The sequence below is a fragment of the Candoia aspera genome, chromosome 2 (assembly GCF_035149785.1).
Source record: "Candoia aspera isolate rCanAsp1 chromosome 2, rCanAsp1.hap2, whole genome shotgun sequence".
Lineage (NCBI taxonomy): Eukaryota > Metazoa > Chordata > Lepidosauria > Squamata > Boidae > Candoia > Candoia aspera.
In genome coordinates, this window is record NC_086154.1 from 178911110 (window position 1) to 178938514 (window position 27405).

The 27405-nt window shown below is 39.6% G+C and overlaps 1 protein-coding gene across 1 annotated transcript; it reads right to left on the reverse strand.

Annotated features, from left to right (window-relative positions):
* Positions 1-58: 58 nt before the first annotated feature.
* On the reverse strand, positions 59-26219 carry SMC2 (structural maintenance of chromosomes 2). Its single transcript, XM_063294979.1, has 24 exons — positions 26007-26219; positions 25213-25362; positions 24874-24996; positions 23778-23816; positions 23572-23682; positions 23408-23452; positions 22247-22480; positions 21426-21575; positions 18808-19041; positions 17405-17564; positions 16745-16862; positions 16408-16546; positions 14585-14704; positions 13295-13499; positions 12758-12893; positions 11570-11694; positions 10544-10737; positions 6301-6444; positions 5713-5907; positions 4430-4630; positions 3583-3699; positions 2754-2914; positions 1824-1971; positions 59-293 (listed from the first exon to the last, which is right to left on the reverse strand). The coding sequence occupies exons 1-24, from the start codon at positions 26172-26174 to the stop codon at positions 102-104; spliced, it is 3609 nt and encodes a 1202-aa protein (XP_063151049.1). The 5' UTR covers positions 26175-26219; the 3' UTR covers positions 59-101.
* Positions 26220-27405: the final 1186 nt, after the last annotated feature.

The window sequence follows — 27405 nt, forward strand, 5'->3', positions numbered from 1 at the left end:
TAGATTATCATTATGCTAAGGAAGAAGTGGGTTTGCATTCTAATTGGCTACATTTTTAAGAGAAAACGGGATGCAAACTGCCAACCTGCAAACAACTATTTTCAAACATCCACTGGTGTTCTTGGTCGCTTTTCCTTCTTCTTTATCTTACCAGCTTTTTGTTGTGTGGCTCCACTATTTCCATTCTGAGCCTGTGTGTATCGTGCCACAGTAGAAACACCATCCAGAAATTTGGTCTTGTACAATACATTTGCATTGTTGAACATACCATCCTTCAGTGAAACTACGATGAACTGAGAACAGAAAAATCACATTAAACATATATTTGAAGCATCACTGTTAAACTAGGCTTTCAGGTGAATATAGCATTTCCTAACTGTAGAATTTACAAGCAGATTAAAAAATGCATTTTATCTGGGTACCAGTTTTGAGGCAGATAAAAAAAATGTTAATCTATACATTTTACCCAGACAGGGCACAATCATAACATGTGATAGCAAACAAAACTACTTAAATAATGCATATACATGCCTACATTTAAATTATTTGTATTTATACCTATAAAGAGTGAAATATAGATTCTTTGAAAATGTTACCTTATTGGATCTCTGGTTTAAAAAAAAGTTTTTGAAATAGCTCATCATTTTATGTACTACTCTGTCTGGAAATATCCCAGGACTATGCAACAGAAGGGTTAGCTATTTAAAGAAAATATCTCTCTAAGTTTAAGAAATACAGGTTTTATTTGAGAGATTAGAAACAAGTGCTTCAACTCTGCTGAAATAAAGTAGTCAGAAAATAGCATGATGCCAAGAGAAAGAAAGATATCCATACCTCTAAGTGCAATGTGAAAGAATACATTAAAAAAAGCACAGACTACAAAATGTAACTCTGCAGGTGGTCCTCGTTTAACAACCACTTGTTCAGCAACTGAACTTGCGATGACACTGAATGAGTGGCACTTAACAGCCAGTCCTCAAAGTTCCAGCCATCGCAGTGCTCCCACGGTCACACGATCGCAATCCAGATGCTCAGCAATCAACCTGGATTTCCAATGGTAGCAGCTTCCCAGAGTCACGATTGCGATCTATGAACTTCCCTGCCGTCTTCCCACAAGCAAAGTCATTGGAGAAGCCGGCGGGAAGTTGGAAGTCATGTGAGGTCCTCACTTAATCACTTGTGTGGTCCTCACTTAACAATGGTAACCAGGGGCTCTGGATCTGCCCTTGCTAAGCAGTGTGGTCACATGATGTCACACTTTATGACCACGTAGCTTAGCAATGGAAATTCCGGTTCCAATTACCATCATTAAGTGATGATGCTGACAAGTGACCCACTAAATTAAATAAAAGGCAGAGATTCCAAATTAGGGTTAACTCCCAGTGATTCCATGGACATATCTATGTAGTCTTCTTAACAACAATATGAAAATAGTTTGCCATTGCTTTCTTCAGATGCTTTTTTGACTTTGCAGCCTAGTCTACAGGGTTGGGATTTCCTGGTGGTCTCCCATTCAAGTTCCAATTAGATTTGACCCTGCTTAGCATAACAAAGCTCTTAGGAGTAAAAATATAATAATATATTCAAGAATCAACCAACAATATGATTTATAGCAACTGAAATGAGCTGTATCTTATGCAAATAGTGTCTTTGCACAAGATGGACATTTTCTCCTCTTTCACCCATGTACTATATAGCACCTCAGTGGTAGGCCTTCAGAGGCTGAGAAAAGAAAAAAATGCTTGTCTTGTGTGAATGACCAACTAGGAGAATGAGGGCATCAAATCCAGAGCAAAGATGGTAAATTGTTATTAGCTTCTTACCTGAGAGTGTCTGAAATGGGTCCGAAGCATCTGCCCAATATTCTGAGTATGTGAAAGATCAAGGGCTGCATCCACTTCATCCAAGATGTAAATTGGAGCAGGTTTGAATAGAAGCATGGCCAAAATTAAGGACAAAGCTACAAGGGATCTAAAATTAAAAAAAGAAACACACATACAGAAAAATCCCCCTTCAGAATGCTAACATCTATCAAAGAAAGTATCTTGCTTTTGGGATAATGTAATTTCTAGAGACAAAATTCTTGTAACAAGGTAAGAATAATTCTTTTTTGGCTGTATCTATCAAGCTGGACTCTTGATAATATTCTATTTTTAAAATTCCTCCTTAAAACTTTAGCTCCCTTCTCTCTTTGTTTGCAGAATAAATTTTATTTTATTTTTAGTCTAAGTATATTGTGTACAGTTGTAACCCTGGTGACACTAGCAGTTTCTTTATCACCATAACCCAAAGGGTGTAGGAAGCCTCTGCCATGCTTTTTTTTAAATGTTCAAGGTTACCCAGAAATTTAGGGAGAATGAGGCAGTTTGAATCTGGAATTCATATTGTGGATAAATGTGTATGCTTCCAGGGGTAAATACTGGACTTAAATCAAAATATACCTATCAAAACAACATGTTCCACACGAAGGCAGTACATTTGCCATTTTATTTCTTTTACTTCATTTATATGTCATTCAATCCTGAAGACCCTCAACCAATAACTTACTATGGTTCAGATTCCCAATATCTGCTTGGGAGTAATCCTCCTACAAACACTTTCGTTCTTTCTCTGGACTTGTGCATTTTATATCTCTTGCATTCAAATTACCCATAATCTCTGTACACTTTTGAGAAATGCTAGAAGAATTAAAAGGGAAAAATTCAAGCCTGAGCATCTTATTTTGTTTGCTCTTCAAAAAAAAAAAGACTAACCTTTGGCCTCCACTTAATTCAGTCAAATTCTCCTTCCAGGTATTCCCCAGGGCAACTTTAAACTCCAAACCATCAAGGACTGTCTGCCCTTCAGGAGGTGACAGCATAGCATTGGCTCCTGGCAGAAGTGTGGAGAAAATGGATCCAAAGTCTTCATTTACCTAGAAAATTGAACATCCCTGTCATACTTGGAGAAATTAATTTGCATCCAAGGTATATCATAGAATCTGCCCTGATTCAAAATGTAGGCCATTTTAGCCTACCAATATTATGTGAGTTGACTCCTGCTCCCAAAATAGGGTTTCCTCTTACTCCTGTGCCTAAATATGCTCCAGGGAATTCTTAAATCATACCTCCTAATTTGATGTGTGTAAGTTTAAGAGGAACCAAGTCCACTAGCAGAGATGTTCAGTTTGAGATCTTGTGCATGATCCCTACAGCCATTCCAAAAGCTGTGATGTCACCTTACTTGGGGAATAAATAGTTTAACTGTACTTAATTTTAACTAAAATGAAATCAAATCTAATTTTGGTCCTGACCTCTCCTACTTTTTGGAATGCAGTCCGAGCACATAACTGAATAGTCAAGATGAGGCCACCAGCCCCCCAAATGTGTACTCCTTCATTAGTAGACTTCATGGGATACAACTAAACGAAGTTAGTAAATGATGGTCTCTTGTTCACACAACTTTGTTTGACTGGACCTCTGGGTGGGTATGTAGGATGTTAATTATCAGAGTGGTACATTCTAATTAATTCCTTCAAGGATGAAATAAGGTATTAGCTTGAGTTTGTTGTAAAAACTTCAGATAGGAGGTACAGAGACTTACTTTTTTCCATGCAATATTTAAAGCTTCGTTTTTCTTTTGGTCAAGCTCCGTAATTGTTGCAAGAATTTTAGATTTATCATTCTCAACAATTCTTTTCTTCTTCATTAAGTCATTGTACTGGACAAGAAAAGGGAATCAGGTAATTAGGCACAGGATAGATAAGCTAATGATGTGCAAGGAATTGTTTTTGGCTAATGATGCCTTGACTAATCTACGAGAGGATCTCTGTCAAGTCTTCCTTAATGTCACTGGCTGTCATGTTATATTATCAGAGAAAACCTGTCTTTGTAAATGCCTGCCCAACTACAACTGATTTACCATTTGACAATGGTATAATTTCATGTAATTTCATCAATTAATTTCATATAATTTCATCAATGCATTCTGAGTCCAGGCATCTTAATGTTTTGAGTATCTAGCTGTTGTTGCATATTTGATAATCAGAACTATAGTGTACATAAGCATTGACTGACAGGTTTATCTCATTATCAATGGATGTCTAAATAGTTCTCTGCTAATTAAGAAATTTCAATACGTTTTGATTTTTGTTGAAATTGCCCAGACAACACTTTCTGGCTTCTTCAGCAATAACATAACAATGTATAGCATGTGCAAACACTACCTAGGTTGCTGAATGAACAAAAAAATATTACTTCCACATTATGGAAAACAATGCCGGAAATGATACATGAATTTTCTCCAATGTGGTACCCTCCGTATATCTGTGACTTCTACTGTATGCTATCTAGGGACTGTGGGAATTGATCACTCAGATATGGAGAGCACTAGATTAAGAAAGACTGTTGTTCATGGCAGCTTAGGGGGAGCAAAATAAGAGCAACTCAACTCTTTCTTCAGCCTCTGAGAGCATATTCATGGCCCTCATATTGACGTTCCTGCCCAGCTTCTCTTTCTTCTCCTGCAGTTTCTGAAGCCTCTGACCAGCTTCCTTTGGATTATTTGTTTTGAAATCATAAGCTGTGTTTGGCTGGCCAAAAAGATGCTTCTCTGAAGATATCCATTCATAATCTGTAAGCATTTTAGCTACCTGCCAATACACATAAAGGAACAAGCTGAACACATTTGCAAATGCAAATCAATGCACAAAAGAATCATCTATGTTATCAGCATGGCAATCCCCAGAGTGCATGGTGGGGCACACTAGTTAAGGCTCCAAAAACCACACCACTGACTTCTACCATTTCTGCTGCAACTTCCTTGGGCAATGAAACCATGAAAAAGAAACTGGATTTTGCTATTCCTTTCTCTATTTGTCTGTTTTGAAGAGGTGTCTTTCTGCGTCATGCTAATATGAGCAATATGAATTGTGCCGTAAAACCAGTCCTTTTTGGATGCACCATGCACCCACCACTCTATGTTCCTGAAAGTAGGAAAAATATGTGAGCAACAGTAGGGGTTTGAAAATATACCATTCTGGCCTTAAAACAGGCGTTCTGAATGTTCCAGCCACCGAATCGGCCAGGAGCTCCAGACCTGACTTCAGAGCATACATATTAAGATCAGACCATTTCAAGACTCCTTGAAACAGCCCATTTTGAGGTAAGAACACCCAATGGAATATTTTGTGCATATCTAGGCAACAGCATCCTCCCAAGATGATAAAGATGCAATCCCCCAGGCTGGGTTTGCCTCTAGAATTTTCACCGCTTCCATAGATAAAAAGAGTGTTTGCTGACTTGGCCACACAATGACAGGTGTCTCCCAATCTGGTAACAACATGAAGACACAAACAATCTCAGGCCAAGAAATGCACTTTGTCAGCTGAGGGCTATACTAGGGGGTCCAATCTATAAAACTGATGGGTGAGGCCAGATTTAAATGGGCCTGCATTTAAATCTAACTACCATGAAATTGAAAACAATATAATTTCTCCACTTGTATTTAAAAAACATTCTCTTCACTCATAATTAAAAATTACACTATGCTGGCAACTTTTGGAAGGGTTTTGGTGTCCAAAGCCAAGATTTTCAGGAATTGCAAGTCGTGTACCTCGTTTTTTAGTTTTGTGATATGTTTTGAACTATTTGAGGAGTAGGTTTTTACTGACACGAGATACTAACATTAGGAACTGTAATTGTTGGTGGGGAAATAGATGTAACATTAACTTACTTTTGCTGAAGCATCCAAAGCCTCTCGCTTGTGTTTATTGATATTGTGTTCTAGCTCTTTAATTTTAAGTTGTGATTCATTATTCTGCTCTTTATATTTTACAGCCTCTGCAGATTTGCCTTTAATTGCTTTATCTTGAGCCAGCACCATCGCCTTTTGCTTTGCCAGTTCTTCTTGAGCTTTCTTCACAGATTCCTGAAGAACAGATAAAAAAGAGAGCTCTCCAGTCATACTACTGCTAAAACGAGGGATGGGTCAAACTTTTATTTTTAAGTTTAAATCTAAGAAACTGCAGGAATTGGATTAGCTAGTTGGAGGTTCTGTGGTTGGCCCATTAAGGGGCAAGACCTGGTACTCTGGTTATAAACCCAGTGGCAAATTTGAAACGTAGAACAACTTTGCCAACAAGATACTTTGGGCACAGTGAGTAGTCTACCATGAAAGACTACTACAGAATAGAAGCATTTAATATCCTGAAGACTCCAAAAAAGTTCAGTTGCATGTGCCGGGTAAGACATATTTGGTTAATATATACCAATATATTATATTCCAGTATTTATTTTAGTAATTCAGAATGATGAGACTAACCTTGTTCTTTGCTACCTCAGCTGATATGGCCTCAATTTGCTCTTGGAATGATTTAACAGCTTCATTCACAGCCTCTATTTGTTGGTTATAAGAGGCTGCTTCCTGTTTTAGCTCTTGAAGTTCCAATACAAGCGCTTCAACCTCCTAAAAAAAATCATGCATATATTAAGATTATACACACTTACATGAGAGTGAGCCCTGCTGAGTACAGTGGGACGTCTGAGTTAGCATTTAAAGGTTTCAACTGCATAAATAGTATTTATTCAGGCTAAATCATACGGTATGGTAGAAATTTTTATCTCAGGGAGGGATTAAACATTACATTTGCTTACCTTAATAATGTAAGTGGGATGGAGGGAGTGCATCCATCCTGGCTCTCTTGGACCTCCCAGCGGCTTTCGATACCATCAACCGTGGTATCCTTCTAGGACGGCTCAGGGGGTTGGGGGTGGGCGGTGTAGTTTTGCTCTGGTTCACCTTCCTCCAGGGCTGTTCCCAATCGGTGGTGATAGGAGAGGAGAGATCCGGCCCTCGACCCCTCCACTGTGGGGTGATGCAGGGTTCGGTACTCTCTCCTCTCCTATTTAACATCTACATGAAACCGCTGGGTGAGATCATCCGTCACCATGGGATGAGGTACCATCAATACGCTGATGATACTCAGCTATATATCTCCATCCCGGGTGAAGTAAGTGATGCGGTCTCCACCCTTTCCAGATGCCTGGGGACTGTGGGGGCCTGGATGGGGATCAACAGGCTTCAACTGAACCCTGGTAAGACAGAGTGCCTGTGGATGGATGGCCCCTCGGGTTCCAGGAAGTTGTCATCTTTGGTTCTGGATGGGGTGGCACTTTCCCATTCGGAGCCAGTGCGGAACCTGGGGGTACTCCTGGACTCACGACTCCTGCTCGAAGAGCAGCTGGCAGTCGCGGCCAGGAGGGCCTTTGCACATCTCTGGGTGGTGCGCCAACTACGCCCATTCCTGGACCGAGATGCCCTCCCAACAGTCACTCATGCCCTTGTCATCTCCCATATAGACTACTGCAATGCGCTCTACATGGGGCTACCCTTGAAGAGCATTCGGAAACTTCAGCTGGTCCAGAATGAGGCTGTGTGGACAGTTACCGGTGCTGTAAAATCAGCCCATGTGACACCACTGTTACGCAAGCTGCATTGGGTACCAGTTTGCTTCCGGGTCCAATTCAAGGTGTTGGTTATCACCTTTAAAGCCCTACATGGCATGGGACCAGGGTACCTGAGGGACTGTCTCGTCCCCATAACATCGACCCGTCCCACCTGGTCAGGCAGGGAGGGCATGCTACGGACCCCATCAGTAAAGGAATTTCATCTAGCAGGGTCCAGGAGGTGGGCCTTCTCTGCAGTGGCGCCCGCCCTTTGGAATATCTTGCCCCCGGAGTTGAGACGGGTTTCCTCGCTCTTGGACTTCCGGAAGAAACTGAAGACCTGGTTCTGCTGCCTTGCTTGGGAGGGGGAGAGTGATAGCTCCACCTGGGCATGCCTAGCGCCATAGCACCTCTTAGTGATTGTGTTCCATCTCCACTTGGATTTTACATTTGTTTTTATGTATATTTTAATGGTAATTTTTAAGTGGTTATGTTATTAGTGTTATTTTATTGTAAACCGCCCAGAGTCCCCCATTGGGGGAGATGAGCGGTGATATAAATTTAATAAATAAATAAAAATGAATGCAAAATTTGCATATAGAATCCGTTTTTACTAGAAGGGATGCAAAGCTTAATTTTAAGATGTACTTTCTCCTTATGTGAGCTATAAATCCATTGTTTGTCAGTATAACACCTGAATTCAGCACAGGTTATAGATTATGTACAAGATAGAACAAGCTGATATCAAGGGAGTTTATCATTATCAATTATCTCATCAAAGAGCCCCAAATAAGCTCCTAAGAAACCTCAAGATTCCCTTGGCCACTAATAAAATCACCAGTTCAAAACAAGACAGGAAAAGCCAGTTTCCTAAATTCTGCTCAGCTAGAGTGAATTGATACACAGAAACCTAACTCAGATGTAGATATGCATCCTAGCACTCCTCCAAGTGGGTTCAGGGTACCAAGATTAATTTAGAGAACACCACAGACTTGATTCATGAGTTATCACTCTGCAGTTCTGATGGCCTCCGACTGATTTTCTGTGGTGGATTTCAGTAATGCTGCTCGTTCTCAGGAAGGAGGGAGCACATTCCAAGGAGGTGGAGGAGATCAGAGGAGGCACAGTCTGGGAAGCAATGGTGGGAAAATGAAGAGGTTCAGAATAGCCCCACCCTGGAGCTCTCCCAGGTTATTTCCCCTTAGGTTAGGTAGAGTAGCTTGAGTCTGGCAAGCTTCTGTCTATACGGTGTGAGCAAATAAGGAACTGAAGTTTGAATGGACTGATTCGTCATCATTCTTGGGCTGGGCCTGACATCAGTCTTGCCAGATTCAAGCTTTGTTTTCTCACCATTGCTTCCCTCCACCTTCTTGGAATGTGCTCCCTCCTTCCTGAGAACCAGCAGCATTAGTGAAATCCACCACATATTCCTTACCAATCATTATAAAATGTGTTGTGTCTGAGCTGAACAAGGGGGAGCTATCAATGCTATAGGTTACCAATATCATTAATTCAGGGGCTAATCCTGTAATTTAGAACTTTCTGCTTTCTGTTTAGCCTACCAATGTGAGAGGAACATAACTTCTTCAAGGAAGAAAAAAATAATATACTTAAAAAAAAAGATACATAATGGACCAATTCAGACATTGCAGAAAGCTATTATTTGTCATGATGGGAATGAATCCCCACAAAATATGTGCTCATGGGTTTTCTTCCTGCCCTACCCCTCTTTCAGAATGGCTGCAAGGAAGGATTTGGAAGCCCTCATCTCTGATTTTTATTAACAAGTATATGGATCTCTCTCACTACTGGGCATGCACCTCCCTATCAGATGCAGAGCTGATGTCTTCAGCTGATTTTTGCTGCTATCACCATCTTTTCTTTCCTGCAATCAGGGATATAGGAGAACATCTAAAAGAAGGAAGATGACCTTCCCCTTCTCTTAATTGAAATAAGAACAGTTGAAGCCTGGTAATTGCCAATCTGCAAAAGCCTAAGCCTTCTAGGGTGTGGTTACAAGATTACAACCCCAAATTACCCAAACGTCTGTTTAAAATAATAATTAAGACACATGACAGCAAAGAGAAACACAAATGAATGTAAGGCTTAGAGAACAAGGATGAGGATTCAAGAGCAAATGTCAACAAAGGAACAATAGGTATGCTCATCCAAAGTGTCAACTGAGACTCAGGGAAAAGTGCTTTGTAAGGAATCAGTCCAGGCTTTGAATTTATCCAAAATAAAATAAAATAAAATATTTTTTTTTCTTTTGTTACTGCATATAGAAGGAGACAGTTTGGTGTAGTGGTTAAGCTACCAGGCTAGAAACTGAGAGACTGCAAGTTCTAGTCCTGCTTTAGGCACAAAACCAGCTGGGTGATTTTGGGCCAGTCCTTCTCTCTCAGTCCTAGGAAGGAGGCAAAGGCAAACCACTTCTGAAAAACCTTGTCAAGAAAGCTGCAGAGACTTGTCCAGGCAGTCACCAGGAGTCAAAAGTGACTCAAAGGTACCAAAAAACAAACAACAACATCAACAAAAACTCTTACATATAGAGGTATAGGCGCATTAGATTTTCCATCCTAAATCTGCAGCAACCTAGGGTGGGCTGAGATTCTCTCTTTCCTTTCCCCAGAGCCATGCTATACTTTCCCTGGGAAGATTCAAAGAATGAAAGCCTTTCTCCCTAGCTACTTAACCTCAATATCTGCCTGACTCTAGGCAGAGGGGATCTAGTCACAAGCCAACGGGGGGTAAGCTTCTGATCCAACAGGGTTCTCTGTAGCTTACATTGCTAGAGGTGACCATTACTGATATGTGTTAGCATTGCAGCTGAACCCTCAGCCAAAGTCAATTTTAACAGTGGTTAAGTGGAAGGGAAGGGTGGGGGGAAGAGTGCTGGAGGCTAAGACCTCAAACTCAAGACCTAAACGTTATCTAATCTTTAGCCATTATATCTTATTTCAAGGGGTGACACAAGCACCAAACAGAGCTGCTCTTCCTTCAGTATAAATGCTTTCAGAAACTTGAGCACAGATATATTTTTTAAAAAATCTATTTACCACTTCAGTTTATTTCTCTTCTAGGCTGGCCTTATAGTGGCATTGCTATCAAGTGTTTACCTGCTCCTTTTCCTTCATCTTCTTAGTGGACGCATCGGCCTTTTTCTTGGCTCTGTCCAGCTTCTGCTGGGCATCCTTCAGTTCTTTCTCCCTTTCTGCTTCAGCATTTTTCATTTTATTTTCCAGCACTTTCAGTTTTCCCTCAGCTTTTTTTTGCACTTCTTTCGTTTTCTTTAGTGTTTCCTCACTTCCTTCTAAAAACAAGAGAAAGTTTTGACTGTAGTCTTTAAACAGAAAGGTTGTATTGCAGAAAGCGAAATATCTCCTTCCTCAAGACATTTGGAAAAAATGAAATGTAAGATTACTATTCTATCTAAAATATTAAGCCAATATCATCATTAATATTTTAGAATAAATTTAATTCGGGCTTTTTTCCTGTTTTGGACTGAATTTTTTTTTCCCCCTCAGCACAACAAGCTCCAGATGTATTTACTAGAGTAGCTTTTATGTGGAAAAAATGATTACAGGATCTGGGCTTTTTTATTTAGGTTGAACAAAAAGCAAATAAGTGAAACATAACAAAGATTTACTAAAATCATACTTGATATAAAAAGTGGATACAAAGATTTTCTCACAATATCAGAAGTTGGATCATCTATCAATATAACATGCAGAGAGATTCAGGAAGACTGGGAACACAAATTTAAACTGAAATTCGTTGCCATCAGATATGAGGATGGGCACCAGTTTAGATGGTTTAAGAGAAGATTAAGTTAGAAAAAACTATTCTGAGCTGCTTTCAGAAAGCTCACTTTTCAGAAATCTACTGGAAATTTTAGAGGACTGTTCTCCTCAAATAAATCCCCACTGAGGAAAAATAAAAATGTCACAAAAAAGCCTACTGCTGTCAAAAAATGACATGCTGAAAAACAATGAAGATACTTAAATTCTATTTAGATTCATTTAGTTGCTTAAAATGTTTTAAAAGTTTCTGGTTCAAAGTAACTTTTCTTCCTGAGCAATATCTATAGATTGCAACTCGAAACAGTAATGTTTCTATAGTATTTATAACTGTTTTCTTCTCACCAATGGTTTTTTTCAGGGTATCCAGTTCTTCCTGGTGCTTGTGATAGGTACTTTGTTGTAACTTAGTTTGTAACAGGTCAGCTTCTTCAGATTTCATTTCCCATTGTTGCTTCAGTTGACGATATCTTAACAGATGTAATAATTTAAACATATATTTGTATTCCACCAACACATCTTTTATACCTTTAAAAATGGTCCATATTATTTTCTGATTATGAACTTAACATTCCAAAAATGTGTATAACAAAGGTCACATTTTAATTTTACCAGATTTATAATCAAGAAGCTACACAATGGTATTTGATAAGTGCGTGCATACTTCTGCCAGCTTCTGAAAGCAAAAATTTACAGGTAGTCCTTGCATGACAACCATTCATTTAGCAACCGTTCAAAGTTACGATGGTGCTGAATGAATGGTAGTTATGGCTGGTCCTCTAAGTTACAGCTGTTGCAGTGCCCCCTCAGTCACGTGATCAAAATTTGAGCACTTGGCAGCCTGCCTGCATTTACAACTGCAGGGTACACTTCAACAACCCCCACCCACCTATCTCACCCCCATCTCTGCCCCTTTGGCCGCCCCCAGCTGACCTTCACCATCTTCTTCCTCCCACTGCTGATGAGGCACACCTGGCTGAGGCAGCTGTTGGCCCTTTAAGAGGTCATGCACAGCGTCATGGAGGCCCATGAGGCCCCAGTTGCCTTGGTCAGGCGTGTCTCATCAGCAGCAGGAGGAAGAAGACGGCAAAAGTCAGCTGGGGCCAGTGGGGGGGGTGGCGGGGTGGCAGGGATAGGCGGCAGAGTGCAGGGCAGCCAAAAGGGCAGAGATGGGGGGAGATACAAGGGTAAGAGGAGTTGAAGTGGAGGCGAGCACAGAAGGGCAGGAGGACCATGTGGTCCTCGCCTAACAACCACAACCAGGACTACTGGAACTGCCATCACTAAGGGGTGCAGTCATGTGATGTTTCGCCTAACGACCACTTTGCTTAGCAATGGAAATTCCGGTTCCAATTAGGGTCATTAAGCGAGGACTACCTGTATAGGAATTTAAGTTTAAGCACATTTTTACAGATTTTTGTCTTTTAAAAGAGATCTGCTTTTTCAAATATTACCTTATAAAACCATTCATACTGAACTAACTTCCTTCCTATTCCCAGTGTTCCTGTACAAAATAAATTGGTAAATGCCTACTTTTCAAGAGTCGCCTGTAGACTTGCTATCTCTTTTCCTGTCAACTGTAGCTCAGCCTCCTTTGCTCTCAATTCCTCTTGCACTTCTTTCATTTCTTGAAGTTTGGACAAAACTGAAGCAGTCTGAGACTGTGCACCTGGTTTACAAAAGACATAGTTGTATACATGAAAACTAATTCAAATACGAGTTGCAATATCGCTTATTTGCTCAAATCTCTGCATGCAAATCCTTTGGATTCCAGTCAAATGTCATAATACTGGATCTGTGATAGCTGTGCCATGTACAATAACTTAATCCTACAGCAACTGACTGTAGGGATATATACAGAAAGAAATTGGTGGATTACAATAGAAGGATTTAGCCAAGGACCCTCACCCTGTAGCATAAAATAACAGGCTGAAGTTACACAAATGAATTTACACATGTAAAGGACCAGCAGATAAACTCAGTTCAGTAAAAGAAAAGAGCTCAATAATGTTCTTAAATATAATGGAGACATGTCAAATGTGTAATAAAGAATAGAAAATTAGCCATTACCTCCACTCAGTGTGCCCTGAGGATCAAATGTGTCTCCACCTAGAGTGACTGTTTTTGTCATTACTCTTTTGTCAAAGGTGATTCTCTTGGCATTATCCATGTTATCACAAACAAACGCCTGCCCAAAGACGTATTCCATTGCCTTCTGAATTTCAGATTCATAACCCACTAGACTAAGGGCCAAATGAACATTGTCATCACCAACCTAGCAGAAAGAAAAAAGGACAACCTTCAGAAAGAAAGGCCTAACTCAAGACTTATTTTTCCCAAATTACCCTATGATGCAAGAATAGTGAATAGAAATTTGTTTCATAATTTCTATAATTATAGCCATCATATCATACTCTATTACTGTTCAGGCAGAAGCTACTGATAAACGTAAACCAATCTTCTGCAGCCGGGTGTGGTAATCGGGGATATCCAAAATGCAGTGCTGAAATTTGATGTCAAGGAAGCCTGTTTTCTTCCTAAGGTAAAGGTAAAGGTTTCCCTTGACATAAAGTCCAGTCGAATCCGACTCTAGGGGGCGGTGCTCATCTCTGTTTCTAAGCCTTGGAGCCGGCGTTGTCATAGACACTTCCAGGTCATGTGGCCAGCATGACGACTCGGAACGCCGTTACCTTCCCGCCGAAGCGGTACCTATTGATCTACTCACATTGGCATGTTTTCAAACTGCTAGGTGAGCAGGAGCTGGGACGAGCAACGGGAGCTCACCCCGCCGCGCGGTTTCGAACCGCCGACCTTCCGATCGGCAGCTCAGCGGTTTAACCCGCAGCGCCACCGCGTCCCGTTTTCTTCCTAGAATGCCCCATATCCAGAACACTGCAAACTATTTCCTCCAAGATTTATTTGTGGACAATTACCATGTCTTTGTAACAATTGGACTGGAATGTCCCAGGAGAAATATGAAAAGTTCCCTCCCTAAAACACCACGTTTGCACTGAGTGTTAACTACAACTCCCACAGTTCAGTACTGGCTGTGAATTCTGGAGTTGTCCCCATGCATCTGCAGAATACTAGTTGGAAAGGCTGGCCTAAATTATCACCAAAACTCCTATTTTAATCTCAAAGTAACTGTTACCAAAATAGAAATATTTTAATTATAATCTTAAAATAAAAAGCTATGACAAAGATATGTATTAAGAAAAATAAAGAACAACAAATAATAGAAATACATATTAAAAATTAATAGTCTAGGTAGTCATAATATGTGGAATGCTGAGAAAGACAATAAAAAGCTCTCAATATAGAAATAAAATATGTTCAAAACCCCCTCAAAAGAAAGTATACCAAGGTTTTGGCCACTTTGATAGTTTCTTTTCCAATACATCTTGCTGAAATTTTATTCAGTGGAATAATAGTATATCGACGCTTCAGGCCACCTTTTTCTAACAGTTTTTTGCCAGTAACCTAATAGAGAAAAATTTATTTTATTTTTATTTGTTATTCAAATTTTGTTACCACCCATCTCCCCCAAAAGAAGGACTTGGGCAGTTTACAATAAAATTAATACTATAATAATAAACAATTAAAATCCTATAAAAATAAAAACAAGTTACAGATATAAAATACAATATAAATAAATATAAAATCCAAGAGGCTATAAAAATTCCAAACCAGTGGGAGGGGCTCTAAGGCGCGAGCCACCCCCCAAGAATGGCTATACCCCTTCCCACCCCAAGCGAGATGGCAGAACCAAGTCTTCAGGGCCTTCCGGAAGGTCAGGAGTGAAGGGGCATGCCTCACCTCTGGGGGCAAGGTATTCCAAAGGGCGGGGGCAACTGCAAAGAAGGCCCACTTCCCGGACCCCACCAGATGAAATTCTCTTACGGACAGGGTCCATAACAAGCCCACTCTGCATGATCAGGTGGCGCGGGTTGATGTTATAGGGATGAGATGGTCCCTTAGGTAACCTGTCCCCATGCCATGTAGGGCTTTAAACATGATAACCAACACCTTGAATTGGACCCGGAAGCAAACTGGCACCCAGTGCAGCTCATGCAGTAAAGGTGTTATATGTGCCACTCTAGGGGCACCAAGAATAGCCCACGTGGCTGCATTCTGGACCAGCTGAAGCTTCCGGATACTTTTCAAGGGTAGCCCCATGTAGAGCGCATTGCAATAGTCTATATGGGAGATGACCACGGCATGAGTGACTGTTCGGAGGGCTTCTTGCTCCAGGAAGGGGCGTAACTGGTGCACAACCCAAAGTTGAGCAAAGGCCCTCTTGGCCACAACTGCCACCTGCTCTTCAAGCAGGAGTCGTGAGCCCAGAAGAACCCCCAGATTACGCACTGGGTCTTTCTGGGACAGTGCAACCCCATCCAGAACTACAGATGACAATTTCCCAGAATCAGAGGAGCTGTCAGCCCACAGCCACTCCATCTTACCAGGGTTCAGCTGAAGCCTGTTGTTCCCCATCCAGACCCCCACAGCACCCAGGCACTGAGAAAGGGCAGTCTCCGCATCACTTACCTCACCCAGGATGGAGATGTATAATTGGGTATCATCAGCATACTGATAATACCTCATCCTGTGGTGACGGATGATCTCACCCAGTGGTTTCATGTAGATGTTGAATAAGAGAGGAGAGAGAACCAAACCCTGCGGCACCCCGCAACGGAGAGGCCGAGGGTTGGATCTCTCTATTAGCAAATATTTAGCAAATTTGCTAAATATTTGCTAATCCGTTTTACCTGTGGCTACTGCTAAATTTATTATAGTAATAAAATGCCTTCAGAGATTCTAAAACATGTCTTTTTTAAATTTTTAAGGATTCATCTGGCTAATAGTAACTATATACATTATATATTTTGTATACTATATACACATACACTACACACACACACACTATATACAAGCTATAAAAATATAGTTTGAATGTGCATCTTAAGCATTACAGAAATAATACGATTATGAAATAAGGATTATTCACGCATTCCTTTTTTTAATTTATCAAAATCATGTTTAAGCGATAACAAGTATATCATTCAGATACGCTCATAAATGCAAGTCTGGCCGCTATTTGCTATTAAATCTATGCTTGGCTTGCTGCTAGACGATTGAGAAAAGATCAGGAATTACATTTTTAATAAAATCTTTGAGACACGCACCTCAGTGTCCACCACGATGTTATAAAGTCGCCCACCAGCCACCACTTCTAGTGCTGTTGCTGTAGAAATCTCTTTCACAGTAATCAGAGATGCAACCAGCCCTTTCACATGATCTGGATTCCAATTTGTTTCTGGATTCCTTAAAATGAATTAAGGAATGGTTTTATAAGAATGTATTAATGCTTTTAGTACACATTTTGTTGCTACTAAATAATATTGTGAAAGCTCTAGCCAGAGACAGAATGTTTCTTCCCAGTTTCCAAGTTCCAATCTAAGACATTTTAATGTAGCTCTTGGCTGGGGACAGGAGATAGAATTTAATGTTCTGTATTTTTACCTGTATTCAAAGCGTAGATTGGGGAACTTGGCCATGAAAGTTTCATAGGATTCCCTCAAATGATTTATTACATGGGACAACTCCTTTTGTTTTTCTAAAAGTCTCTCTTCTTTTTTGTCTGGAACAGCCAACAAATAAATAAAATTATATCTAGAATATCTATTTATAAGGTCTCAGAAGAAGCTGATTAGATAGAAACTTACAGCCTTATACAAAAGCAGCCTAATATAAAATGTGCAAAACAGGCAGTACTATTACTAACTCACCACATACACTAGCTCATATACATACAACATTATCACACCTATGTATTACTGTTAGTGCAGGCCATGTTCAATCTGAGCTCTAGTGTTCATCAATAAAAAATGTGTTATTCTCCTCCCATCAAGTGAGCAATTCATCTTGAATCTCCATCTGTGTATACAGTAACCAGGAGACCATGGGTTCTAGTTCTGCTTTAGGCCTGAAAGCCAGCTGGGTGACTTTGGGCCAGTCCCTCTCTCTCAGCCCAACTCACCTCGCAGGGTGGTTGCTGTGGGGAAAACAGGAGGAGGAAGGAGCATTGGGTATGTTCACTGCCTTGAGTTATTTATAAAAATAATAAAGGCGGGATAAAAAAATCTAAAAAAAACCCCTCTCCATTCAAGAGGTGGAGCAAACCTTCATAGCCAAGTTTCTTCATTTCGTGCTCAAGTTTCTCTTTCTGCTTTTTAGCTGCTTCAAATGATTCTTGATCTTTCTTGTAGCCACTATCCATTTTTTTTACTTCACTCTGTTTAGTCTTTAGTTCCTGCTGAGCATGTTTCAGTTTCATCTGAGCCTTCAAAAAAGAAAAGAAAGATCTATGAGATTTTTCTATCCTACCCCAATGTTTAACATAAAGTTATGATTCAGACCTTTTACTTTGGAATGAAGTTACCTTCCTGGAAACAGCTATAAAGAAATAAGCATCATAAATCTTCTGAGACTAAGCTCCAAATGACCTTTTAAAGAATGGGACTGTTGGCACTCTAAACAGATAAAACTGTCAAAGGAAGATGGTACTGATTGTAGAGAACAGAACAGGCAAAGTACAAACCCCTTAAACCATAAAAATGAGCATGAAAATGTCAGCTCTGCCCTCTCTACAGGTATTTTTATGAAGGCTCAGCAGAAACAAAAATGGTTGCCTCCAGGCAAAAAGAGTTTGCCCAGCCTGCTAGGAAAATAATGCTTCATGCAAACATATCCTACAACAGTTGAGAGGTAAGACAAGACAAATCTGGGCATGCACAAAAGCCTCAAATCCAAACAGAAACATCTTATATACTGCTTTCCCAACTCCACCGTAAGGAAGCAATGATTTCCAAGAGAATGGTTTGGGCAGCCATCTTCTTCCTTCAGCTGTAATCCTGAAGTCTAACAGCAGTCTGGCCAAGAAGGAATGAATGAGGAATAAGGCTAAATGTTAATATTTAGTCAGATAAAGTGACTACTGTGAAGAATATACTTAACATTGGAATTGCCAATGGAGGACAGATGGGAACCACTCTTCCTATGAATCTGTCCCTCGTTGCCCCACCAAATTAAAAAGGAAAATTGTCCATTTAGAAAATGGTTACAGTACTGTTATGGTTTGACCAGTGAATGGGGACTGAGCAGAATATACTCTCCAAAGGTACCCACTGACCCAAGGACGCCCTGATGTAACATCGGAGAAAACTTTAAAAAAACATTTGCATTCTCTTCCAGCTATTTAAGAAACAGCTCAATTTTCCTGACAACATATTAATAGAACTCGGCGAGGGGTGTGGAATCTTTGGCAGCAAAATTCAAGAGAGCCTGTAATGGAAGCAGAAAAAAATCTCTTCTTTAACTAACATGGAAAATTGGTTATATTTCCAAGAAAACTCTTCAACTCCTTCCTTGTTCCAGATGCCTGTTTATCATTGCTGTTGTACTCAACTATCTGCCTTCATGAGCTGAAACCCTACAAAAGCTCACAACACGGTCTTTAAGTCTTTTTGATACATGGCATCTTAAGCGTATGGTGCTCCCAGTTTTCCCCCAGACACATTTCTTACTTGTTTGGCTTCTGTCTCTGCTTTGCTTATGTCATTCTTGCAAGTCATCATCTGTCCAGCAAGAGTAGCATCTTCCCCATCTTCACTGCTGGACAGTCCAGCTGACACCGCATTGAAATGCTGCTGTGCTACAGCCAAAGCCTCAGTGTCTTTATTACTTGCCCCCTGAAGAACACTCAAAGCATCTCTCGTCTTCTTGACTTCTTCTTCCTTCAAGGCTAAGGCTTTAGAATCCTAAAAAAATAACTCATATAATTAAAAGGCCAATTAAAAAAAGGAAAAAATATACAGCACAACTTAAAAAAGCTAACTGCAATCCTGTTTTATCCCATAGCCCAGTTCCAATGACAGTTGAGAACTAAAGAATTGTGACCCTAAGAATGCAATTATTTTGGTTTGCCAACCCCAAATTTGTGGTTGTTTTGGTGCTCTTCTCCAGTTCAGATCACACCTACATATGCTTATTCAGAAGTAAGTCCCACTATGTTCAACAGACTTCTTTGCAGATAGCAGCCTTAGGGGTCTGTCTCACTGAACCAGGCTTTTCAGAAGCCCAGCACTGTGTTGTTTTGGATACTGAACCTCATACAATGTGTAACAATCTTTACAGTGTATATTGTAATCACACTCAGCTTCAGAAGGTCCTGGAAATCCAAGGGCTCTACAGGAACAATCTTCCCCCTCTCCAGCTCCAAACTTTGCACTGGGTTAAAGAGCTGTAGCTTAGTTTAGCCCTGGGCAGTCATAGTAGAGTTCTATTAACAGGACTATACTCAAAGGTGAGTAGGACTAGGACTTGTTTTTACTGAGGGAGAGGGGAGATTTTAATAGATGAAATAAGTTCTGCATCTGAATATGTTAAGGCATTCATTTTACCCTTTAATGTCCCTTATCTCTACAAACACAAAAATTGAAAGCTCTGGGACCACAAAGGGATATAACTCCTGAGCCATACTTCGGCCCTTCTAATTTAGAACTTCTCTGTTGTCCATGTACAGTATGCAACCTTACTAAATCTTGTCCCAGATTGCTCAGAAAAAAAGATTAGGACTAATTTTGGAGAAGATTGGAAAAATGGACCTGAATGCTAATACAACAAGCCTCAGCTATCCTTTCTAGTGTAGGCTCTTTCATTGCTGCACTTTGTCCTCTGAAGGTCATTAAAGCTGCAGAGAACAACCCCTTCTATCTCTGGTTCTAGACAATGTGAATTTCTCTTCCAACCAAAGAGCAATAAAATACTTCTTATGGTGATGGTGATAAGCAACATTGTTGACCAGGAACCTGACCATCATTATTATAGGTCAAAATTTTCAAACTGAGAGGCTGGTCAACAGCAATTTGTGGTATAAAGTACTTTGGAATCAGTGAAAAGTATAGAAAATCCCACAGGACATGCTCAGATCCTCAGGAACCCAACCCAGGCATTTCCAAAAATAGGTTTCATTTGCTGATTTCTAAATACTGAAGCCTTAAAATGACAGCAGAAATTGTGCTATTTTGAGTGTCTTTTCAATTTTTTTTAATGTTTGTTTATTGCTTCCTTTGGCATTGACATTGTTATAATTCTTATTCTTTGAAGACAAAGAACAGAATCTCTCAAATAGCACTATTTATGAAATGTATATAGTTGCCTATCTTATGTACTTAACTCTGGGTGACAAATGATACATACAAAAACAACATAAAAAACCCATTAAAAATACAGCACAAGGAAAAAAACAAGTAATAATCATGTCTTTATAATTCAACCAAGGATCATTACAAAAGATGGATTTAGCGTCTACGTAATTTTGATTTTCTGGCTGAGCATCATAGATGGACCATTGCCCCTGAGTGAGCAAAGCAACAATTAGTCTCCCCAAAGACATTGACTTCCGCTAATCCCCCAGATCTATGAAAAAGAGACTTTTGCAGTTTATAATTGTTGTAACATCACCTGTAATAGACAAAAGGCACACTTTTTTCTCTATATACTTTATGGGGGGCTTCTCTTGTCTCTCAAAGAAGAGATATATGTACAGGGCACAAGAGATGCATACAATATATCACGGCCTAGAATAATTTAACTTGTTTTTCCTATTACAGGTAGTCCGCACATATCAACCGCAATTGGGACTGGAAACTCTGTCGCTAAACGGTGTGGTCATAAATGCTGACTTATGACATCAGTTCCAGCTGCAGTCATTAAGCACAATATCATGTGACCGTGACTTGCAACTTCCTGCCGGCTTCCCCATTGACGTTGCTTGTCGGAAGCCATCTGTGAAGGTTGCAAATGGCAATCACATGACTGTGGGATGCTGCAACTGTTGTAAACGCACACCGGTTGTCAAGCAGCCACATCGCAATCACTTGACCCGGGGATGCTGCGATAGCTGCAACTTCAAAGCCGAGAGGTAAATCTCCTTTTTCAGTGCCACTGTAACTTCCAATGGTTGAACGAGTGGTTGGTAAGCGAGGGCTACCTGTACTTTTAAAATACTGTGATGTACAGTATTTCCTAGTACAGAAGTAATTGTATACGCTATAAATTTTCAAACATAAACTTATCATGAATACATTTAATTGTATGAGAAAAAAATAGTGTATAATTTAAGAGCATTTCCATTGCTTACCTCTTCCATGGATTTAACCAATTCTTTCCGCTTTTTCTCTTCACTTTGTAAATTTTGCTTTTTGATAGCAAGGGTACTTTGTACTTTGGTATCAGTTCTCTGAACCTCTGCAAGAGCTTCCTCTAGAGAATGAAGCACACCACCAAATTCCTACAAATACAATTTAAAATAAAAGCGGATGTATGTTTGCAAGAATACCTCTACATATCCTCCTCAGGCATTTCACCGACAGAAGAAAATATGCTACCAAAAAAATGGGAATTCCAGAAAAGACAACCTGAAAAATATTAAAATCCTTCCATGAAGAATACTGTCAACTTTTTGAATGATTCTCTGCCAGCTGAAACCTAAACAGGAACTTAACTGTGAAGCACACAGGAAAGATCTGATTTACAGAAAAGCATACTGGATATGCTTACACATCATAAAAAGCCACATGTATTTTGATACTGGGCTAGCATGTTGTATGAACGTAGCCTGTTTTGTGAGTTAGCCCTGTATGAACCCAGACACTAAACATGCTTTCGCTATGGCCTGGACTATAGCAAGTTTAAGCCTTTCTGCTGTGGCTATAACTCTATTTATTGTCTAAATGTGAGCTGACACCTATGGGATTAGAAACAACCTCAGGATAAAAGCTCCTTTTTTCTTGTTGTAGCCAGTTATTATCTGTCAGCTGTGGGTAACTGGAGGTGTGTGCTGTCAACCTGTAAGCTCTGCTTCTAGTCTGTAGTTATTCAGTTAACCGTATTTGGGTGGCTAAAATGAGTCCTATTCTTGGGTGTTAGCATATTGTAATGAAGTAACTGAGCTGGTCTGACCTGATCCTTTTTCTTTTCCATCTCTGTTATTTCTTCACCAAGTTCCTTCACCTTCTTCTCATTTTCAGTCATCTCCTCTTGAAGTTTTGAAATACTGCTTTCCACTTCCTTTAGCACATCAGCAGAACGTACCTTGGTTTCTTCGGCTAATGTAAATTGATATGCCACATACAGATGGTTCAGATGTTCTACCTCTCTCACAACTTTTTGGTATTCCAAATAGGAGGATCGTTCCTGGACAGGCAAATAAAATAATGCATCATCCACAGCTGCAGCAAAACAGAATTTATTCTATTAGGATATCTTACTGACAGAATAGCTGCCCAGCAGAATGAGAGAGATTCCTACTCTCCCTTGCAGTCCTCCTCAGCTGCCCAGCAGGGGCTGAATAGGAGAAGGAAAAGAGGAAGTCTTATTGCATGAGCATTTTCCCACTTGCATATTTTTGGATTTTGTTCATGAATGTAATAAGAATTAAATGTGATGTGTTGAATCAAACTATTTCAGAAGAAAACAGAAGAAACAAAACATGCACACACAGATGATATTTTATACACTGAGAGGGGAGGATATTCTCAAACTCTATTTTCCACACGCGCATGAACATATATACATTCAGTCATTCTTTAGAAAAACTGGCTCCAGCATAGTTTACACTATTAAAGTAACAACAAAAGCATCTGTATTGTTTTCTGTGTTTGGTCTTATCACACATGAGGGTTATTTCAAAGTAAGGTAATTCACATTTCATCCTATGACCTTTAGTAGCCATCTTCTACCAAGAGGGCTCAGGGCATACTATATAATCTGAAAAAGATATATGGAAAGTGTAACCATGGACAACTTGCTATGCTTACTTAAATGATATGCACATTATAGTTATGATCAAAATCCAATTTATACAAAACACTCCAATTTTCATTAGCAAGCTAGGACTTGTAACTTGCTTAATAGTAAAGCACAGTAAATTCAGTAGCAAGATGCACACAGTATGGTAGGCAATAATGTTCTTTGCTTTTTGCTTGAACATAACCAATTATGGTTTGTCTATTCAATAGACTATGGTTTAGAATGCTGTGTAAAATCAGTTCCTAGGACTAATTCTGATCAAAGATAAAAAGAGTTTACACAAACACTATATATATCTTAAACTGGAAATACCTCTTTCAGTTTTTGCAAGGTGGGTGTGATTTCTTCCTCCAAAATCTGTAAATGAAAAGCAAGACATACTTAATTTTCAATTCTCAAATTGAACCACAGCAATTCTGTTTTCTTAAGAGGACCAGTGTAAATAATAGAGGATCAAGTAACCATATCTCTAGTACCATGCAAATTTCTTTGAGTTTTGCTTCTTTTTTCTCAATAGTTTTCTGTGCTGCTAGTTTCTTACACTCATACATCCTTGTGCCAGCTGCTTCTTCAATCATAGCCAATATCTAGAACAACAGGAATAAAAAATACAGCACAACCACTGATCAAGCATTTTAAAAGATAAAAATCATACTAATAGAAAATCCTCTGTCATGCTTACCTCTGGGGGCTTCATATTGAGCACTTTGGTAATTCTGCCCTAAGATAGAAGGGAAATAGCCAGCTTTTAATATCTTAGTGTTTTAAAGACCTTATTACTGTTTATAACAATCTACATATAGTAAATTATGGTGCAGATCTCCCTTGGAAGAGAAAGGAGCATCTGAAGAGTGGGGAACAAATCTACGGATCACCCTCTTTTCTCCATTTAAATGTGATGGGATCTTTACAGCACACTTATAATGAAACAACTGGGCAGGATAGTAGCTCATGGAAAGCCTTTTTTTGTTACTATGTTTCCCCCCTACAGTTTTACAAAGTGGTCAGAGATACTCCCTGTAGTATCTGTTTTGACACTAGATTGATGCCCATCCATAGATCTTTAGATGCAAGGGTGCTTAGAGGTATGCAACCAACTCTGAGCAAGGAACAGAAGATCATATGTTTAATTCTGGGCTGAAAGGGGGCAAAAGCTAAATTAAGTTTTGAAAGAAGGGTGAGTCTATAAACAGAGAAAGCATATTACATATCCTGAGGGACCGTCTCATCCCCATTACATCAGCCCGCCCCACCCGATCATCCAGAGAGGGCATGTCACAGACCCCGTCCATAAGAGAATTTCATCTGGCAGGGTCCAGGAAGTGGGCCTTCTCTGTGGTGGCCCCTGCTCTCTGGAATATCTTGCCCCCGGAGGTGAGGCAGGCCCCTTCACTCCTGACCTTCCGGAAGGCCCTGAAGACCTGGTTTTGCCATCTCGCCCGGGGCAGGAAAGTGAATAACCATTCTTGGGGACAGCTCGCACCCTAGAGTCCCTCCCACCAGCCTGGATTTTACATTTCTGTTGGATTTTACATTTCTGTTGGATTTTATTTGTTTATTGTGTTTTATCATAATTGTTTTATGTGATTTTAATGTTTATGTTTTATGTGGGATTTTATTGTAAACCACCCAGAGTCCCTCTTCTGGGGCAGATGGGCAGTGGCTAAATTTGAGTAATAAATAAATATTAAATGCATGATAAAAAGTATAACAAATTTACTATCTAAGCAATACAAGAAAAAAAGAAAGGAAGATTATAAACACATATACTTAATTACCTGCATAATAAGAAAATGAGGATTATTGACATTCAATCCAACAGAGCAGAAGAGATCTTGTACTCTGGTATTGTTTGCATTGACACCATTGATTAAGTATTTATTTCTGCCTCCAATCACCACCTTGAAAATGAAGGACAAAGGACTATTAACAAGTATGATGCTGTCTTCTCAAACAAATGGACTATTTAGCATATATTGTTTTAAAAAATAACCTCCCTTCCAAACTGTTAGGAAAAAAATCAAGATGCAAGACTTTAATTTTTCTACTTGCACCATTTTTTAAAATATTGTATGGAAATAATTTACAGAAATGTTTAGGACATAACATTGGCTCACCTGTCTTGTGACTGTTATCTCGTCATGATTCTCAAATCCTAGTGGACTCTGTTTTTTATCAAAATTATCAAAAGTGATAGAAACAGAAGCCTTAGTAATCCCAGCCTGGCCATTTTTGTAAACAAGATCTTGCAAGTTGGAAGCTCTCACCTAAAACAAATTTTTAAGACAAAATAAGATAAACCAATAAGATAAACAGGTAGGAATGCTTGGGTTATAAGGCTGCAACACAAAATAAATTCAGCTGTTGTATTTGAAACAAACGCTGTGCTCCTGTATAAACCTTTTGTATATTTTACATGTTCTGTCAACCAATCATTCCAACTTACAATTCAGTTCACTCAAGAGAGACAAGATAAACGTGTTATAAGGGGTGGGTATGGTACAGGCAATATCTTATTTTAAAAGATTATCACTCTGATGATATAATTTATGGGTAGGAGTTTGTATTTCTCAATATTTTATTTATACAAAATTATTTGTGAAAAGGCCCACGGCCAAAGTTGCTATACTGTATAAAAGAAAGTCATCATCATAAAAACTCAGAATTCTGCTTCCAAAAATCAGATACAGCAAGAACTTTTCCACAATGTGTTGTACTTTTATCAGATGAATTTGGCATGGTAAAATATCATTCCCTTGCAAATAAAGATGAGAGATTAATTCCATTATCAGGACTTATTTTGAATTTTAGGAAGAGAAACCTCCTACAGTATACTTTAGAGGGTCAACATTAAACATGCTAAGAGCAGGATTTTTTAAAGGTAACAAATATCTGGAACATACATACTTACCTGTGACAGATTGGTGATGCCCAGTAAGAAACAGATGGAATCCAGGATATTTGATTTGCCACTTCCATTTAAGCCGGTAATAGCATTGAATAGAGGATCAAAATCATTAACCTCTGTCCTTTGAGCGTAAGACTTAAAACCATCGAGAACAATTGATTTGATGTACATTTCAGCTGACTTCCCTAAAGATTCCAAGTAAACTCACCTCCAACCTATAAAATATATATTTAATAATTATTCTATGGTTTATAATATATGCATACTTTATAAAACCCATTAAATATAATCCAACAACAGGTAGTTACTACTGAATCAATTGAACAATGTATAGCTAACAAATAGAAATGATCCGTGCCTCCTGTTGACAGCAAAAGAGCAAGATCACAAATTAAGTCCCACTGACTTCATCATTAGCAGACCTCCTACACTAGGTGGGAGCAACTAATATTTGCTTTGTAGCCACCTAGAATATATATGGGTAGCTGATAGTATATATTTCTAAAAAATCATTTGACAAAAAATGTATCCCAACATGAATAACAAAGTTATCTTAACTATCCCTATTTAGACAAACCCCACAAAATTCTTGGAGTATTTAGGCAGCGACCCACACACTTGTCTATGAGTAAATGTAGTAGGGATTTACTCTTGAATAAAGATGTATATGCTCAGAATACAGAACTTCCAATAAGACATTTTAGGTACTTTCGAAATTGCCTACCCGGCATACACTAAACAATTAAACACCAAAAACTACAGCGTATTCATCAGCGTGCGACATAACTCACCCTGCCTTTAAAAGTTTCCACTGCAGGACATGTTTACTAAAAAAGAACCGAATCCGAAGTGTTGTATTCAATCGGATTTAGGCCGACATAAAGCACCCTTGGGTGACGGTCTAAAAGTACTCTTTGATTAGCTAGTTTAAGATGCTTCGCGAGGAAGCTAAAAGCCACTTGCAGATATTAGGGCCCCTGGTAATTCAGGGGACTCTGCTGCTCACACCGCAGAAGCCCTCACCGTCAAGAAGGAAGGCGCCACCAACCAACTCAACCCAGAAAGCGCAACCACTCCACCCTTCAGCTCTCTCCGCTTGAATTTGGCGCGGAAGGCCTTTCGTTCGTTTCGCGTAACGTTCAACTCAGGGCTGTTCCGCACATTGCCTGATTTTTGCTTTACCAGAAATCGAACCCGTCGCTAACTAGTCAGGCGTTTGGGAAGGCTACCGATGGGGGAAAAGAACTTAACCATCCCCCCTGCTACTCTTATAACGCGATTGGAGGAAAAGAGTTAGAACCCAAGCGGAGGGCGGGGTCGGAGAGATAGGGTGGACCCCGAGGCGTCCTAGTTGGATTTAAAGCGGAAGTAACCGTAGAAAGCATCAGTTTTGCCAGGAAGT

Bases quoted from the DNA above. Each gene is read 5' to 3' on its own strand.
- SMC2 (XM_063294979.1), bottom strand. From the start codon at position 26,174: ATGTACATCAAATCAATTGTTCTCGATGGTTTTAAGTCTTACGCTCAA. The intron at 17,565-18,807 runs GTAAGAAATGTG...TCTTTTTTGAAG, and splicing joins CAGAGACAGAAGCCAAACAA to GCTCAGATGAAACTGAAACA. The intron at 11,695-12,757 runs GTAGGCATTTAC...ACATCTGTTAAG, and splicing joins CTACAGGCGACTCTTGAAAA to ATATCGTCAACTGAAGCAAC.